Source organism: Electrona antarctica, assembly GCF_951216825.1.
Source record: "Electrona antarctica genome assembly, chromosome: 12".
NCBI classification, from domain to species: Eukaryota; Metazoa; Chordata; class Actinopteri; order Myctophiformes; family Myctophidae; genus Electrona; species Electrona antarctica.
The window spans coordinates 30,722,799-30,740,301 of record NC_136793.1 but is presented as its reverse complement, the minus strand read 5'-3'; the positions used below and the strand labels follow the sequence as shown (position 1 = coordinate 30,740,301).

Below are 17,503 nucleotides of genomic sequence, written 5' to 3'. Positions count from 1 at the left end.
TGTGGAAAAGTGCATCTATATCAGTCTCAGAACATTCTGTAGGAAAAAAAGGCATCATCCTATAGTTAATTCAAGTAGTTGGTTCAGGTTTATTTTTCCCCATTTCTGTGCTTGTGATCATTAGGCTTCGGACAGAGATATGAGTGCAGCTGAGATCTCATGCTCTGTACACACTGAGCCTTCCTCTCTAAGATCTTCTCTAGTCTGTGGACATATTCAACAAATGCCTGCAAGACAGAGAGACAAAGAGTTAGGCAGACACATTGACAGATTGACAAGTAAGACAAAGGCACCTAAAAGAGACAGACAATACTAATATAATATATATATGCATTAGATACAATATTTTTGAACAAGGTAAACAAGTTAAGTCAAGTTTAAATAGTTTGCAACCAATAGTTAGAAGACACCATAACAGGGATGTGACAGCAGATCTGACCATAGCATGCTGCTGACACAGTAATGTTCCTTCTTTGTGACATAAAGCTTCCATCTCTTCTAGCTGCTCCAAATGGGCCTGGACAACACGCAACCTGAGAGAGAGAGAGAGAGAGAGAGAGATGTTATGTTGTCATTTATGTTTTGAAGGAAAGAAAGGCTCAATTTGACTTTGACCTCTCATATGACCAAAATGTAATTATAATTGATTCCTTTACTTCAACTTGGATACACTGTACAGTATGTCTCTCTGCAAAGTGCAAGATCAGAGTAAACAGCATGAATGAACTCCACAATCTCAACACCAGAGGGTGCTCCACAAATCACGTTCAACCCAGAGTAGGTTAAATGGAGACAAATATTTGGACAGAGTGAACACATCGAGTAATGTGGCGATTGTTTACTTTGAGTATTGATGTATTTAGCCTGGTGTCAGCATGCACAACCAATATGATGCTCATTGGCCTAGTAGTATTTAATATTATAGCTACTGACAGATAGGCATACAGGGCCGAAGTATGATAATTAGCAGCACTCTGCAACCAGACATTTCTCATTTAATTTGGGAGGTTGGTACTCACTGGGCATTATCCAAGTCTTCTTGGGTAGAGTGGTTGTTTGTGGCTGTAATGTGCTGTTGGCTGGTGATCTCAGACTTTGCTAAATTGGTCATTTGGAGGGGTCTGTGTGGGTTGTTAGAATGGCGTGATCTGACAGATTGACACTGGCTCGGTGTTGTGATAAAATGACCAAAGTCCCCCCCTGATTGGGGTGTTATAATGTCAGGAACTGGATGGTTGTCTGTGTCTGTAAGTGAATCCATCGGAACAACAGTAGACTTGCTGTGAGGAGGTTCTGGTGTTGTTTGTGTGAAAAGATTAGGGATTGTGATTTGTGAACTGAGCATAGCAGTATCCCCCGAGCAACAGATAGGATGTGAAATGGACTGGACGGGAGAGGGTTGTGTAGTGGGATATGGAAAGGGTCTATGCGGAGGAGGTGAGTCAGTGCTGCCTGGAACCTCCCTCCGTGACTGGGCTTGGTGTTTCTGATTATTCCCTTGGTTCTGGAGGGAGTTCTTGGCCACCACAGGGTTGGAAGGCATGGTTAATCCTGGTAAAAAATAAACAATACAATAAAATAGTAGGATAAAAAAACGGCTATTACATAAAATACATAACAGATGTTTTCTGTTTTATGCCACCAAACATGTGCAGAAATAAATGACCAGCAAGACGTTCTCAACTGGTTACAGCTAAAGTTTGTGTGTATGAAATAGATTACATAGTCAAGCAATATACTAATACAAATCATTATGTTGTTTGATGGCGAGATAGTTTAAGCTTGAGCCTCTATGTTGGACCACAACAATGTACTGATATCCAAGCAAAAACCGCTAATATACGCATATGCCACTCAAACACTCAAACCTCCTCACTTACCTATTCCCCAAAGTTCATCAGCAACACTATACATGTCTTCCCCTTGCTCAACATGATAATTAGGCCTAGTCATTGTGGCTTTGAGGGAGGGCACATATCTGGATTTCACGTTAAGCAGCTGCAGAAGGGACAGACCATAGACCTCTTGGTCCTCCATCAATGTACATGGTTGTTTTTTATCCCCCTCTACTTTTCTATTGTTCTGTCTCTTCACTTCCTGGTCCCCACAGATGAAAGAATCTGTGGCAGCCTGCTGCTCCACCTGAAGCTGGGACAAACTGAGGGGATCCATGGTGCAGCTGGGAGAATAACCAGAAGAGGATTCAACTGTAGGCAAATCACTTGTGTCATCTTCATCATTGGGACTGTGGTGGATTTGAAAACAAGATAGAGATGCATTGGATGAGGTCACTGCTGTGCTTGGATCTCCAGAGTGCTTTTTGACAGTATTGGCAGGTGCTTCACTTCGAGGCAAGGGAAAACTTGAAATTTCAGATGCTTTCTCGCTTTCACAACTCAATGGCATGGCCCCCCGCGAAGCATGAACAGGGTTCACATTATGTAGTGATAAAGGCAGGTTGTTGGAGTCATGATTCATGTGCTTTGACTCCAGTGAGAGGTCATTGAGTTTGATGAGGGACGGGATGTTGTCTATATGATCACAGTCTGGGGAAAGAGGCCGTTCAGCTGGCTCTCGATGGTGGAGACGTTTGGGTTGATGGCGGTCGGGCCAGAGGGTGTGGGTGAGGCTATTATTGTCGCTGTTACTGTCTATGGACCGTAAAGCATAGCTCCCAATTCCACCTTCATCCTCCTCAGTGCTCCATTCTGCCTCAATTAGGATGCCTGAGGTGTCTGTTATTTCCACACCATCTTCTATTGCCCTCCAACTTTCCTGTGAGTCACAGCCAGAGGACATCTGTGCCTCTCCATGACTCAATGTGGTGCTCGCTGCCCTGTCTTCTCCTTCGGACTCCGTTGATATCACCCACGCCCACCTCGGCTGTCCTTCCACCTCTGTTTGTCCCCACTCTTCCCTCCTTCCCCTCTTCTTTCTTCCCCCCACCCTCTCTTTTCTTCTTTCTCTCTCACCACAGTCCTCTCCACTCGTTGTCTCCATTCCTTCCCTAGAAACCCTCCACTCGCCACCTGACCCACTGTGAGCATTGTCATAATCACCCTCATCTTCATCGTTATTGCGGCTCTGAGAGGTCAATGAAGAGTGTATTTCATTCAGACTGCCAATCTCTTCACAGGGAAAGTGGATGTGTTGTCTGTTAACTTCAGGCACGTACAGATCTCCCAGTCCATGACAGACAGGGGGAGAGACAGATGGGTGGGAGGAGTGTTGGTGGGTAGTGGAAGTGAAGGACGGGCAGAAAGAAGACTGGACAGATTGACGGTCAGACGACGGCTTGAACCGCTGCAGCTGCTGGTGGTAGCATCTTAGATGCCTCTCTCTTTCGGTTTCCATTTCTCCGCCCCTCAGTGAATCAATTTCTCCCCTGCTGTCCAGAGCACTGCACATTTCACTGGTGTCTCCTCTGTCTCTTTCCTCAGCAGTTACCACTTTCATTCTATTTTCCATAGTAGATTTGTTCCCATGTGTCTCCACTCCTTTCTGACAGAATCTAGCCACTATTCCATCACTGGTAATATCACAAGAGTGAATCTGCTCTCCCACTGGTTGCCTCACCTTTAGGCCTACCCCGATGTTTAGTCCTGTGATTGCCTGGCTCGTACCCAGAATTTCATTAGACCCTTCGTCCTCTTCTCTTCTCACTACTCTCCCTCTTCTCTCCCTCTTTCCTACTTCCTCTTCCCGCTGCATCCTAGCACCAATTCCTAGTAAACCTCTAATTGGTGTAATATGTTCAAGTCCAATATCTTCTTCTCTCCCTCGTCCATTCTCTCCCTTTGTCCCAGTGCTTTTCTTTGGTGTGGAGCAGAATATATCATTCACTGTGGATACCCTCCTGGAAGGCGTGCTGAGGCCAGCATCATCCTTTTGTCTCCTCAGCTTAGGTGGGACTTTTCCTCGGTTAATGCAGCTAGCACCACTGCTATTGCTGCTGGTCTGGTTCTGTTTAGGCGAGGTGATTCCTTTGCTTCTTCGATCTCCTCTTGCTCCTCCTTGCCCTCTCAGTTCCTTCACTCTATGTGAAAGATAAACAGACATTACTGCCATTAACGTAGCTTTCAAATACATCCTTTCTAACAGTTTTGTCCTTTATGCCGATTTAAAAAAAAAGTATATAGCACCAAATACTTTTTAAATAGTGCATATACTTTGTTTCCAAAGCCTCCTCAAGTTGTCCAGTGATTAGGGTTATTAAATCAATCTTACATGCCCCATACTGGTTCAGGATCAAATCCCACCAGAGACAGCCACACTGTGCCTATCAGTAATAATTAATAATAATTAAAATAGTGTTTGAGATATCTAACTATTATTTTGTATAGACAACGTAATTGTACATCAAATACCTAAAATTGCTGATCTACAGGTTTACCTGCCGTGACACATTAGGAGTTTTGCTGAATTTCTTGATATTATATGATATAATACCCTATTCTGGGTATTATGACATACCCAGAATAGGGACACTAGGGTTCATGTGGTTAATATCCTAGCTACTCCCATCACAGACACAGACTTACCGGTCAGCGTATCTCAGTGTATTGAGGGTGTGTTCAGTTGCTAAGCGACCAGGTGAAATGTTTGCAATCATGCAGGTCATTGAGTTACCAACAAAGGAGTCTTTCAAAACCTGCAATGGAAAAACAGCCAAACATGTAGGAAGTTGAAGAATAGAACATGAAACTAACTGGAACAGACACAAAGTGGAACTGTTTATGCAAACTAAATCCAGTAAACATCAGTGTGTGTGTGTGTGTGTGTGTGTGTGTGTGTGCGTGCGTGCGTGCGTGCGTGCGTGCGTGCATGGTTGCGTGCATATGTTAACACTGTGCTGGCTACTGTGTGTAGGTGTTCTTTACCTGGGTTAGTTTGCTTTGTCGGAAGGGTGTGTGTGACTGCTCCTGGTCCAGTGACCGTATGCATTCCTTAAGCTGAGACAAAATATAAACATAAAGTATATACAGAATATACAGTATAAATTTACATTGAACTGTATCTGTGTGTATTCAGTTAGTTTATGGCAGTGTGTTTGTGTGTGTGTGTGTGTGTGTGTGTGTGTGTGTGTGTGTGTGTGTGTGTGTGTGTGTGTGTGTGTGTGCGTGCGTGCGTGCGTGCGTGTGCGTGTGCGTGCGTGCGTGCGTGCGTGCGTGCGTGCGTGCGTGCGTGCGTGCGTGCGTGCGTGCGTGTTTTGTTGAACCCACAGCCAGTAAACTCTGGTTAATCTCAGCTCCCTCCATCCGGCTCCGTCTGTCTGGCTCTCTGGTGTCTGCTGCCCTCTCACTACCTGCCAGGTCCACAAACCACATCCTACACGCACGCACAAAGTCAAGATGGTGTCAAGTTGGAATAACTGGAGTTTGTTCAATCTTTAATTTAAATGTTATTGTGCAATTAGTCTAGTCCAGTGAAAAGTTCACACAACTCTTAGTACACCTTTGCACCACAAAAGTCAAATATACAAAATGTGATTGGATACTAAGAGCACTAACCTGCCAGCTAGTTGCTGTTTTGGACTTCTGATCTGAATCTGTAGCAGAGCGTGAGAGCGAGATGAAACTGGATTCACTCCACTCACTCCCTGAGTACGCTCTTCTGTACCCCATGAGATCACCTACACGAAGAGGACAAAGCCTAATTTATACTTCATATAAATCACATTGTTAGCTTCAAAATCTGATATGTTTGGTTGTGCATTGAAGTAAAAATTATGAATTGGGTGAAGAGGACACAAAAAGAAAACCGGGCATGGCGGTGATAGTGTTGTAGAGATTCATATGAGTTCTTTAAGTTTAATCATGTATTGTGGTTGTTTGTTCAAGTGCTTTGTTTGTACAACCTCTATAATAGTATCTGCAACACTGTACTGTTACATCTGCCAGATGTATATCATATATTTTACTATTACTTGAACCCTAGTACCAACCCTGTTCTGGGGCTAACATTTAACAAAAATATCAGACCTACAAGCTCTGTGAGCTGGTAGATAGACTATTTTCCGGAAAGAGATTTGGTGTAGACTAGGGGGAAAAGAGCTAACCAAGCACAGACAGACCCGACCTGATTAAGTTTACTAAGTAGAAAAGTATTAATACTATAATATAATATAATGTAATGTAATGTAATGTAATGTAATGTAATGTAATGTAATGTAGAAAGGCTGAAGCATATAAAAGAGGGGTATGTATGCAGTAGTTTAGCAGGCTATAGTTGTGGACAATGCATGAACAACTAGAAAAAGTGCCCCCCCAGAGTGTTTGTGATAGATAGTGTATACCGATTTGCGTGATGTATGGATAAAATCTGTACGAGTAATGTAAAGAAATGTGTTTTGCAAAAATTGGTCTCTTGGCGTGATAACAGGCAGGTGTGAAAATTCAGAGCAAAGTTTTTTCCTTGGCCTCTAGGGAGTGGGCATACAAAGTTGTACACAGATCTGTGCAGTTGGCTGTGCCACCGTAGAACCGATTTGAAAAAAATGAAGTGGCATTTCGTCCTCGGCCTAGTGGGAATGTGCGTGTATAATTACACGGAAATCACACGCTGTGTTCATGATTTCATGTGTTCATTTAGTTAGAAACTGACCAATCCTGCAAGCTTTGGAAAGCAATCTTAGTCAATTGGGATGGAATATGGGAAATGGGATAGATCTGTTTTGATCACATAACTATAGAGATGTATGGCTAAAATATTTATGAGTAATGTAATGAAATGTGTTTAGCAAAAATCTGCCTCATGGTGGCGCTATAACAGGCTGAAGAATTTGGGGCAGAGGTTAGTCGTTGGCATCCAGGGAGTGTGTGTGCAGAGTTTGGCATCGGCCAGGCCAACGGTGCCGGAGATTAGCTGTACATGGACGGACGGATGGACACACGGACGGATGGACGGACGGAGTGCAAAACATACTCTCTCCCCATGCCTTCGACCTGATGGAGACAATGAGCTCAGTTGTAAAGAGAGGGCCTCACCTCTAGTAGTGAGTCTACTGAGTCCACTCTGACCTCCCTGAGCCCTGCAATCTGGACCACTCTCTGGCCATCCTCTCTTGCAAACAACCTATACAGCAAGACAAAAAGATTAAGGAGTGATTCTATGGATATGTAGGGTATTACTTATTTATCTAAATTATATACTTTATATGACAACATAGAATTACAACAAATAGAAGTGACACTGCTAGACTAGAGCGGTGCCCATTGGGCACTGTCCTACTTGGAACGATGCAAGTTGGAAATGTACGGCCCACCCAGTTATTATGGCTGTGTCCCCTTTATGCCCATATATGGAGTTATTTGTCAGGCAAATATGGAGTCTATGTTGATGTCAGAACATCATTGTGATGTCAGATCACAATGATATGGTGATCTAGGGGTGATCAGGTGTGATCAATTGGGTAATTTGAGCCCGGGCAGAGGCTTTTGTGCTGGTTCTGACAAGGGTGTATCCTACCGACTCAAGGCCGGGCACTTCACTGTCTGTGGTGGTGTGGAACGAGTGTGTCAAATTTGAAGTCGGTGGGGCGAACGGTTCTCAAGTTACGTGGCTTACAGACGTACATACACATGTACAGAGACGTGGTGCATTTACTGTATAGATAGATAGATAGATAGATTAGATAGATTCATATCTATCTAAGGACAAACGTGTGCACATACAAATACACATATACACCTACACACCGTTTCCTATGGTCCAACAGGTCATAAAGCTGACCACAGTATATCTCAAAGAAACTGATGTAGACCAGCAATGGCGAGTGTGTGTGTGTGGTGGACAGGTGTGTGAATATGTCCTGAGCCGCCAACACATAGAGTCCTGGACTGCTAGGAGAGGAACCTAACATGGTGTGAGTCTTCCCTGCACCTGTTTGGCCATACGCAAAGCAGGTGGCTTTGCCTCTGTGAACAAAGAACAGACAAAATCAGAAAGAATTCAAGCAGGTGGGCACACTCAGACAAGACGCACGCGCACACACACGCAAATACAAAAAAGTCGGTCAGTCAGACACCAGTCATTGTATTGTATTACAAGTTTCACCACTGTGTGAAGTCTAGTATGTAGCCTACTGTTAGTATTTTGTTACATCCAACAATATTTGTAAAATGTTTTACTCAATATCAATTAGTATCCGAAATAACACTGATATATCCCAGATTAATTTAAGCGCTGAGATACTCAAGTTACCCAAATACTGATGAGATAACGATCGGGTGTACATTTGTACAGTAAAATTGGCAACCCCATCCACATGTAATATGGATGGGGTGACCCATCTCCTAAACTAGTACCAGTACAGTATACTGTAAATGTTCTCTACCCTTTGAGCATGTGTTGTACCAGGGGATAGGCTGTTCTCCGATACACCTCCTCATTGGAGCATTCCTCCCCAAACACCTCGTCAAAGTAGAACCTGTGCTACTTGGACAGAGGGGGAGAGGGGATGGGTGACATACATAACTAAGTTTACCATTGTGTTGATATTTTTTAATTGAAATTAGTTTGTGTGTAGAAACAAGCTTGAACACAGCACAATCTGGAGTGTTTGAACTCTGAAAGTCTAAACATAATATTTCCTTTCAGAGTTTCAATTAATACTCTGAATGTTGGTGTGTGTGAAAGCTTTGATTGAATAGTTTATTAGACATAAATGTAACAATCACACCTGTGTGAAGTGAGGGGCGCTCTTATCATCTATTGCTTCATTGTTAATGGTCCTTTGTGTAGGACCAAAATAGCCAATTTGTGTAGGACAAAACCGATTTGCTCAGACACATGACGTAAATTCCCCATTCATTGGCAATGGGAATTTAACAAAAAATGATTTGCTTGTCTACATATGAAGTAAATCCTCCATTCATTGTCAATGGGAATGTAATCTTTGTGTAGGACAAAAATAGCCGATTTGCTCAGACACATGACGTAAATTCTCCATTCATTGTCAATGGCATTTAATGTTTCTGTTAGGACAAAAATCTACACTATAGCTGAATATAGGAGGGGTTAGCACCCCTCAAAAACCGCAACAGAGTACAGTCATACACTCAGTCCAAAGGGGATAGCACCAAAAACGTCCCTGCGGTCTTGTTTCCATTTAGGCCACATAGTTTTTTTGGTTGTGTAATCTAGTCACCTGTAGTATGTACTGTGTAAGATCCACAGCTTCTTTGCACTCGTGAACCATCACACACTCTCCGTCCTGAGTTGCAACAACATCGGCCTCTTCTTTCCTGTTCCCTGCTCGTGTCAGCGGTCTTTTCCTCACACATACACTGATACGTTGCCCCCCTGCTTGCCTGAAACACACATGCACATACATTATTCACATACATTATTCAAAACCAGTCGGTAAGAAGAACCTCAAGCAAATCATTTGCCCATTTGCAAAATGTAAAATGAGGAGATGCAAAGAGGCATAAATGCCATTGTAAATAAAGGGTAAGACTCAGAAATCTCTGCTCATATCACAGCCATGAGGATACTTAATATGAATGTCTCTCTTTTATTGAATTCTTTATGACTTCTTCGTTTAAATGTTCAATATCAGATAGGGAAATAGTAACAAATACAAGAAGAGCCATTTGAACTCACATTTTGTTTGGTGCTAATGGGGAACTCAGCGGTAGTCCATAGTTATAGCCACATTTTCTCTTTGATTCATAAACAGGTGTGGGTTTGGCCATCTGCTTACAAATCCCATGATCCTCTATGCTTGCAGCAGGCTTTGTCCACCTGGAAACTGGCATTCTGTTTTTGTGGACTGTTAGCTTGTTGTCTCTAATGCACTGTGGTTTTACTGTGTATTTGGGCCTCAGTTTGTAAGCAGATGTGCATGCAGGCGATGATCTGGTTTGAGAGTTGAATGGATGGTGAATGGATAACCGTCTCATTATGTCTTGCTTGGTGGTCTTTCCTGTGCAAAGAATGGATGTATGCTGACAGATGTCTGGATTCTTTCTGTGGCAACTCCCTTTACATCCAGGTTCTATCTCAGTAGTACCCGTTTCGAATCCTAACCGCATTTGCAATGGTATCCTTCGACCCTGCTCTGATCCATGTACGCTTTGCCTTGATGTATGACTTGAATAGATATTATTATTAACAGCATTCATAGGATTGTGGTGATTATCCGTTTCAAAACTGAAATCAAGTCGTCTTCGTACAGGCGTTTGTCTGAGGAAAGTTGACCTTGCTTGCCGCTGCATTGCGGTGGTGTCCTTGTTTGCATCATCTAGAGCCTCATCACCAGCTCCATCCTCACAAATGTCATCAACATTGCCATCGTAATAAGCATAACCACCACCAGTAGCAGCGTCTAGTTTATCATCATTAACATCTTCATAACCCTGGCCATTCTTGTCTAGAGTTTTGACCAACTGGACCAGGTGGAAGAGGCGAGACCTGTCCTCCATGTTGTGGATCCCAAGGATAGGGTAATCCTCCATAGTCAGTGTTGATAGGTGGACTGCCCGATGCACACCCATGGAGATAAACCTGTGTGTTCAGGGGACAGGGGCAAAGGAAAAGGGGCGATAACTGTGACCAACTGAAATTGAATATGGAGCCCCTGTTTCAATAAGGTGTGTATGCATTGTAAAAGTGTGTGTGTGTGTGTGTGTGTGTGTGTGTGTGTGTGTGTGTGTGTGTGTGTGTGTGTGTGTGTGTGTGTGTCTGTGTCCGTGCGTGCGTGTGTTTAACCTGGCATAATGATGTTGTAGCCCAACTTCTTTTAGGCATTCGTACAGGCAAGACATAATTTCCTGTTGTCCCTTTGCTCCTTCCTTCTTCTCCACAACTCCTCCGGTTCATTCAAGCCTCCCTGCTGTGGCTGCCTGTGTATATGGCAGAGATGTTTGTCTAGTTTTCCCCTCAAATTATCAGACAATCAAACTGTTATAAATAATCCTTACATACCTAGCCTATTTAATCTTAAAACTAGTGCCATTATTTCAAATAAATGTACACTTAGCGGCTGGATTCACAAAGCTTAAAACACTGCCTTCCGTCTCTCAATGACTTCTGCCAGTATGATGGCCAATAGCAAGTGACTGTAATACTACCACGCTGTACTACCACGCTGTACTTTTTGCAGTACGCTGTACTGCAAAAAGAGTATGATGTTGAAATATGAAACTGTCTCAGGATGAAGCCAGGGCAGCAACGTGCAGTAAGGTCACACATGCAGGAAAGTAGCAAATATGATAAATATAGCATGAGGCTCAGGCAGCAGTTGCTTCTTTGGCGTTTCCAGTAGACCTAGTGACAGCTGCAATAGTTTAACTAGGACATTTGTACGGGATTAGAATGAAACTCCACATAGGCTACATGGCAGGAATCAGGATCACATTGGTTCCAGAGTGATTTCCCTATTCATTCATGTATTTTAGAAATATATTCCTCATTTTCCAGCAGGTTACAGCAGAGTTTATGGATGATAATATATTATTTGGCTTATCACACCTGGCCTACTGTAAGTGTGCATTCATCTAGGCACAATAGGCTACAACAATGACCATAACAAATTTACTCTCAACTTTAATTCCCAAATGAATTAAAAAAAAAAAAATCTATAATATAATTACGAAATTTAAACTGTAATAGTTTAGTCCCAAGAGATGACTTACCCATTTAATCTCATCAGTTCTTAGTCGCATAAGAACCAGGGAATTTAAGACACCTGGCCCGACACCCGTAAAACAAGAACAAGAACTGAAGTAACAAAATGCATTAAAATTTCATAAAGTTGTGGTCTTCTTCAGCAGTAGGCTAGTGTTTCCGTACACAGAAAACATCTCCATAACGACGAAAACGGGTTTGAGTGGACGCACTCTTTCCCGCTGTGTAGAAAGACCAATGAGCGACATGAGGCAGAAGCTATATGAAGATGCGCTCGATATCTTTCCTTCAACGCGCCGGGGCTCTTAAAGGCGATTGTTCTGTCACTTAAAGTGATACAATAACCAGCCAGGTTAGTGGTTCCCAGGTAAATGACGGATTATTAGACTTGATAAAGAACGTCAATTGACAGCTGATACATTTCCTAACCTCAGCAGCACTGGAGACTAATCCCAGAGCGCCTTATGCCAGAGTTATAGAGGTCACTAAGACAATAAGTCTTACTCTTAAGTAGGTGAGATGGCCCCATCAAGAAATCCATTGCCTTGGGAGAAATGAAACACTGCTTTTACAGACGAATGATTATTTTAGGATGCTGCATGCCTTGTCATGATTATTGGAATAGGAAAAAAGATAGGCTAAATGGAAAATTATAATACAAATGTAACAACAATAATAATAATAATAATAATAAAGTTAAAGCTATTCACGAACGGTGTTTATTCAGGGAGCTCCCAATCTCTCCAATAATAAGCTTTTTGGCAGCTGGATGTAACCTTTTAATTAAACTATACAACTACTAAAGTACTATGAAAGTTTTACAACTTTTCCAGGGTGAAAAAGGGCTTCAAAAATAACGTTATAACATAACGATTTAAGCCATTTGGCCCTCAATCTCAATAAAACATAAGCCTGACTATAAAAATGTGTTCATCGACAATTTGACAGGCTACGGAACATGTTTCATTGGGGATCTATTGAATGTAACACACAACACTGCCACTTCCGTATTTATTATTTAACCAACGATTAGAACGATACACTAGTCTAAATTGGATAGAAATTGCATTATTTTCACGGGATGGAACCAGTCTACGCGAGAGCCTAATGCATTGTCTATAACAGTTAAGTATAACATTGTGAAAATAAGTTTAAATAAGAATGTTCTGTTTTCCTCATCCTCATTCATGTTTTCCTCATATTTTAGCTCCGTTTGGAACCTCAATATCTACGCTGCTACGCTTTAGCTCCAGCCAGAGTAATGTAGTACGAGAGTGGTGATACGCTTTGATCTCGCCGCAAAGCGGGTGCCTATGGGCGATAGTTCCAAACATTGCTCCTATGGCTGGAACTATTCCATTGAGATAGAATGAGCACTTCCGCATTCCATTGTTACAATGAGAGTCAACGGGAGTGTCATTACTAGATTACTCTGGCTCCAGCATAGCTCTGGTCCATCAAGAGCTATGGACCAGAGCTAGCTCCAGCATATTAGATATTGAGGTTCCAAACGGAGATACAAACCTTTAGATGCTTCTTCGAAATGTACTAGTGCACTAGTATTGTGTACCTTTACATGTACAACTCCAACATGTATTAACCCATGTCTCAAAAGCTATTGGAATAAGGTAATTGTGCATTTTATGATAATGACGCAAAGGGAATCCCATCCCAGTTCCCCCGTCTAATGTTTTCCGTCTCTAAATGTTTTGATGAATTGAACAAGGTGGACCCTCTTGTAAACAAGTGTAATGCTTTTCGTCCACTCAGTTAACAGTCTTTGTATTGAGTTGTGCTTGAATTGTACTGTAATTCTGCAAACTGTTAATATATTTCAATCAATCGAGGGTATGCGCATGCATAAAGTGAATGGCAAATCGAGTGGCAAAGTGAGTTTAATGTTGTTTAACGTCGTTTAATGCAATCATATTGGACTTTTCTGTTTGGATGTATGAGCTGTCAATGCTAGAAAGTCATTTTTTTTTGGCACTCAGTAGGCGTTCCCGCATAACTTCCTGGTTTGATGATGATGTCACACGCATACCCTCTATTCCCATCCTGCCATGATTCTTATCGAGAGCAGCTGTTGGTAGGGGAGAAAGTGGAGTTAGAAAAGTGTGCTCTTCGGAGCACAGGTCTCCGCCAGCCCGGGTTTCCTACCCAGGGCCCGCAAACGTTGATATGGGAGGGCTTTGGGGAGGGGAAGCCTGCTCCCCTTCCATATTTCTCAGAGATATAGCTCAGGGGTTCACCCAACACCGATCAGCACCCACTTCGAAATCGAATGGGATCTGAAAAATGTAACACATGGCCCGAGAGATAATGTGTATCGAATCAGATACCGATTTGTGTGAGGTTTGGACAAAATTTATAGGAGTATAGTGTGATCTGAAGAAAACACACTATGGTAAAAAACAGCTTTGATCTTGTCGACTAAATCTTTTCACTGACAAATTGAATAAAAACTAAGCTACGATGACAAACTATGACTATTGACGCTGGACAATTTTGTCAACAAGTAAAAACTAAACAAATGATAGGGAGGGACTAGTGGAGAAGAGATCCAGTAGAACTGGTTGCGCTCTGAAATAGCAGATCTATAAGCTCACAACACTGTGACCTTAATTGTAGTTCGCCTATTTTCAGCGTGCAACCAAGTGTAAAATCAGGCATTACGACACCATCATGGCCCGCCACCATACATTTTTATCAACAAAAGATTTAGTCAACTAAAACTAGACTAATACCAGTAAGACAGTAAAGACGCCCTAAAGGGCGAGGTCACGTGCATGCAGACGGCTTGCTTGACGATCGCTGCAATGTGAAAGCATTGAATACAGTTGAATGAAGTGTACTCGGGTGAGGGAGAATCAAGGCCAATGTGAATCATGGCCAGCTGGGATCAGAGAACCGTATCTGGGAACAGTTTGAATCGATCGGACTCAGTGTGAAACCTCCCTAAGGGTTTGAGGTCAGATGTAGAGTTGCTGGCCGGCTCCATATATGCAGATCTAGGTGATGATCCAGTCTTCGCCATGTATGGCTATCCAGGGTTTGATGGTCAGTCTTGTGATCTTCCAATCTGGAGAGGGCCATATATGGAGCGTGTCACAAGGTTTGATGGACTGACGGCCATATATGGTGGTGTGACGTGTCACAAGGTGTGATGTCACGAGGCGTAATAGACTAACAACCATATATGGAGGCGCATGATGTCACAAGGCCTAATGGACTGACAACCATATAAGGAGGTATTCTGACTGACAGACGGGACAGGTTAAAACATTAACTAAAACATTTCAGATGACTAAAACTTGACAAACTAAATTAAATTGTATTCAAAAGATTATGACTAAACTAAATCAAATCATTTGTCGTCAAAATCAACACTGGTAGAACATGTAATCTGGCACAAAGGGCCTATAAATTGCATCATAATCCAATGAATCCAAGTAAAAAAAGATTTTGTATATACTTTCCCCATTTTCAACTGTTATATTTTGACACTTGCTTTGGCAATGTAAATGTATGTTTTCTAATGCCAATAAAGCTCCTTTGAATTGAAAATGTATTGATTGTATTCCCTACTGTTAAAGAGTTATAGGCCAAAACGTGAAGATCACATGAAAATGGCTTTAGCAAAAATTGGTCAGTGACCGATTTGGCCTGCTGGGAGTGTGGGTGCAAAGTTTTGTCTGAGAATAGTGCTGCAACCATACTTATCACCTGTCCCCTGTAGGCCTTCGGAGGTCGTTCTCTTCAAAGTTGGACCAGAGATGAGGGGAAACTGAGTTGGACATTTGAGGATGATACACATAAGAAGGTTATTGAATTAGTTTAATATTCTATGTCTGCAGAGGACAAAAAAATGATGAGAACCTTCCTATTTTGTTTATCTTAATCCTAAATTTACTTTAAACTGTCACCCCAGGAATCCTGTTTTAGGAAATGCTCAACATGTCTTCTGAGGAGAAGATTCCCCAGACATCTTCTTTTTCTTCTTCCCCATCCTGCTCCCTTACCTCTACCTCCTACCTCATAGGAAAGAGAGAAGACATAGTCCAAGCAAGGCGTGTGACTAAACTAGTGAACGGATGCAGAGACATTCTGGTTCTGTACCACCAGGGGGAGCTACATGCTATGGACATGCGTTGCTACCGTAAGGTCACTGAAATTGGGATCTGGATGCCTGGGTGGTAGTGTGGGTGGATACAAGAAGAGGGCACTAAGGAAGAGTGGCCACCGTGATGTAAAATTGGCTATTTTGTAAAAAAGAAAAGAAAAAGAAAATCAATAAAATCATCACAAATGTCATTACGGCCAAACACTTTTGGCGTCTTCACTTTTCTGTCCTCACTTTATCTTTAAAATGTACTTTGCTCAGCCAATCAAATAATCGCTATGGGGTGATCAGCCAATTATCAGCCAGTGTTTGTGTTCACACAGACCCGGAAAACCGGGCATAGGAGGGGCTAGCGGCCCTCAAAGTATAAAATAATTAATATTTGAAAATCAATCAATCAATCAAAAAAAGTATACATGGTCCAAACATGCATTGGCATTTTATGCATGAATATAGTGAATTAGCTTGTTGCATAGGTAAATGCATTATGACCAGCATTTATGTTATACACGTGGTTATAAGTTGTTATACATGATTACAAACATTTATAACGAGTGTCGAATGCCTTATAAGCACATTATAATGCATTATAAATGTGCTATAATGCATTATAAAGACGACCTTAATATAAAGTGTTATCTTTGTTTTATTAACAGATGCTGGTGGACCGTTACAGCAAGGAGACATTGAGGTGAGCCAGATATATATTAAGCACGTGCCAACTGCCAAATCGGTCGGATAGGCGGTTGTCCAGAACCACCGATCCAAACATACAGGCATAATGGAGATCCGGTTGTCTGGAACCGCCGATTCGACCGCTATGCTATACAATGGACCACAATGAAAACAAGCCCCCTTGACCAGAGGGCCTGATGCACCAACTGGGAAGTTGATCGATAAATCCGCAAATGTGCCTGTGGGGGCTCACAACATTGTGATCTTATAGATCGGTTATTTAAGCCATTTTTGTACACTAAAAAAACCCCACTATAATACAGGGTTAAGTTATTCATAAAACGTATCTATTATAACCTTTTCATGTTGATTCTTTGATATAAGAAATATAATTAAATATAAATAAACTGCTTCTCAGTTAATAGATTACCGGTAACCTGAATGAGCAAGATTAAGAGGATTTGGAGGTTGATATATTGCCCACAATATCATTTATTTGGAAGATTATCAATAATGCTGTATATTAGTAGTAATTGTAAAAAAGAATATGTCTATCTTCTGCCTTTTTGTATTATCTCTTACGGATGTTCTGCTCAGGAGTTTGATGGCCGGATGTGCATTGTGTGTCCCTGGCACAAGTACAAGATCACATTGGCGGAAGGAGAAGGACTGTACCAAGCCGTGGATGATCCAACAGCCAAACCTCTGAGAACATACTGGCGTTCAAAAGGCATTAAACAGAGGATTCACAAGGTTTCAGAGGTCAATGGGAATGTATATGTAACACTAAATGACTCCAGTGAGGTCATTGAGTCAGACACCTACCAGACTGACAGATATTTCCTGAAGTCCAGGTTGTCCAGCCAAAGAAAGAAGAAATAGGCCAAAGAAATAGACAATCCCTCTAAGATTTCTGTAATATTTCTGTGGTTATGTTCTTCTTCACCAGGCAGAAGGGCAAAGTGTGTATGTGTGTAGCTGTGTTGATTTCGACAGCAAATTTTGATTTTAGTCAGTCTTTTGAAGTTTGTTTAGTTTTATTTACATTTTAGTCACCTGGAATCTTTTAGTGTT

At 41.9% G+C, this 17,503-nt stretch overlaps 2 protein-coding genes across 2 annotated transcripts; one reads left to right on the top strand and one right to left on the bottom strand.

The window, feature by feature from the left end:
* Nucleotides 1–9: 9 nt before the first annotated feature.
* On the bottom strand, nucleotides 10–10,499 carry LOC306934380 (uncharacterized protein; the record flags this gene model as incomplete). The annotated part of the gene is made up of 14 exons (XM_079516949.1): nucleotides 10–227; nucleotides 440–533; nucleotides 1,020–1,551; nucleotides 1,881–4,036; nucleotides 4,542–4,651; nucleotides 4,881–4,952; nucleotides 5,223–5,328; nucleotides 5,511–5,632; nucleotides 6,987–7,074; nucleotides 7,698–7,916; nucleotides 8,336–8,433; nucleotides 9,149–9,311; nucleotides 9,607–9,861; nucleotides 10,204–10,499. 14 exons carry the CDS (start codon nucleotides 10,497–10,499, stop codon nucleotides 90–92), a joined length of 4,449 nt encoding a protein of 1,482 aa, XP_079373075.1. The 3' UTR covers nucleotides 10–89.
* Nucleotides 10,500–12,612: 2,113 nt separating this feature from the next.
* LOC306934609 (Rieske domain-containing protein-like) lies at nucleotides 12,613–17,311 on the top strand (the record flags this gene model as incomplete). The annotated part of the gene is made up of 5 exons (XM_079517253.1): nucleotides 12,613–12,755; nucleotides 15,371–15,454; nucleotides 15,563–15,790; nucleotides 16,411–16,445; nucleotides 17,027–17,311. Exons 3-5 carry the CDS (start codon nucleotides 15,580–15,582, stop codon nucleotides 17,309–17,311), a joined length of 531 nt encoding a protein of 176 aa, XP_079373379.1. The 5' UTR covers nucleotides 12,613–12,755; nucleotides 15,371–15,454; nucleotides 15,563–15,579.
* Between the last annotated feature and the right edge of the window lie 192 nt (nucleotides 17,312–17,503).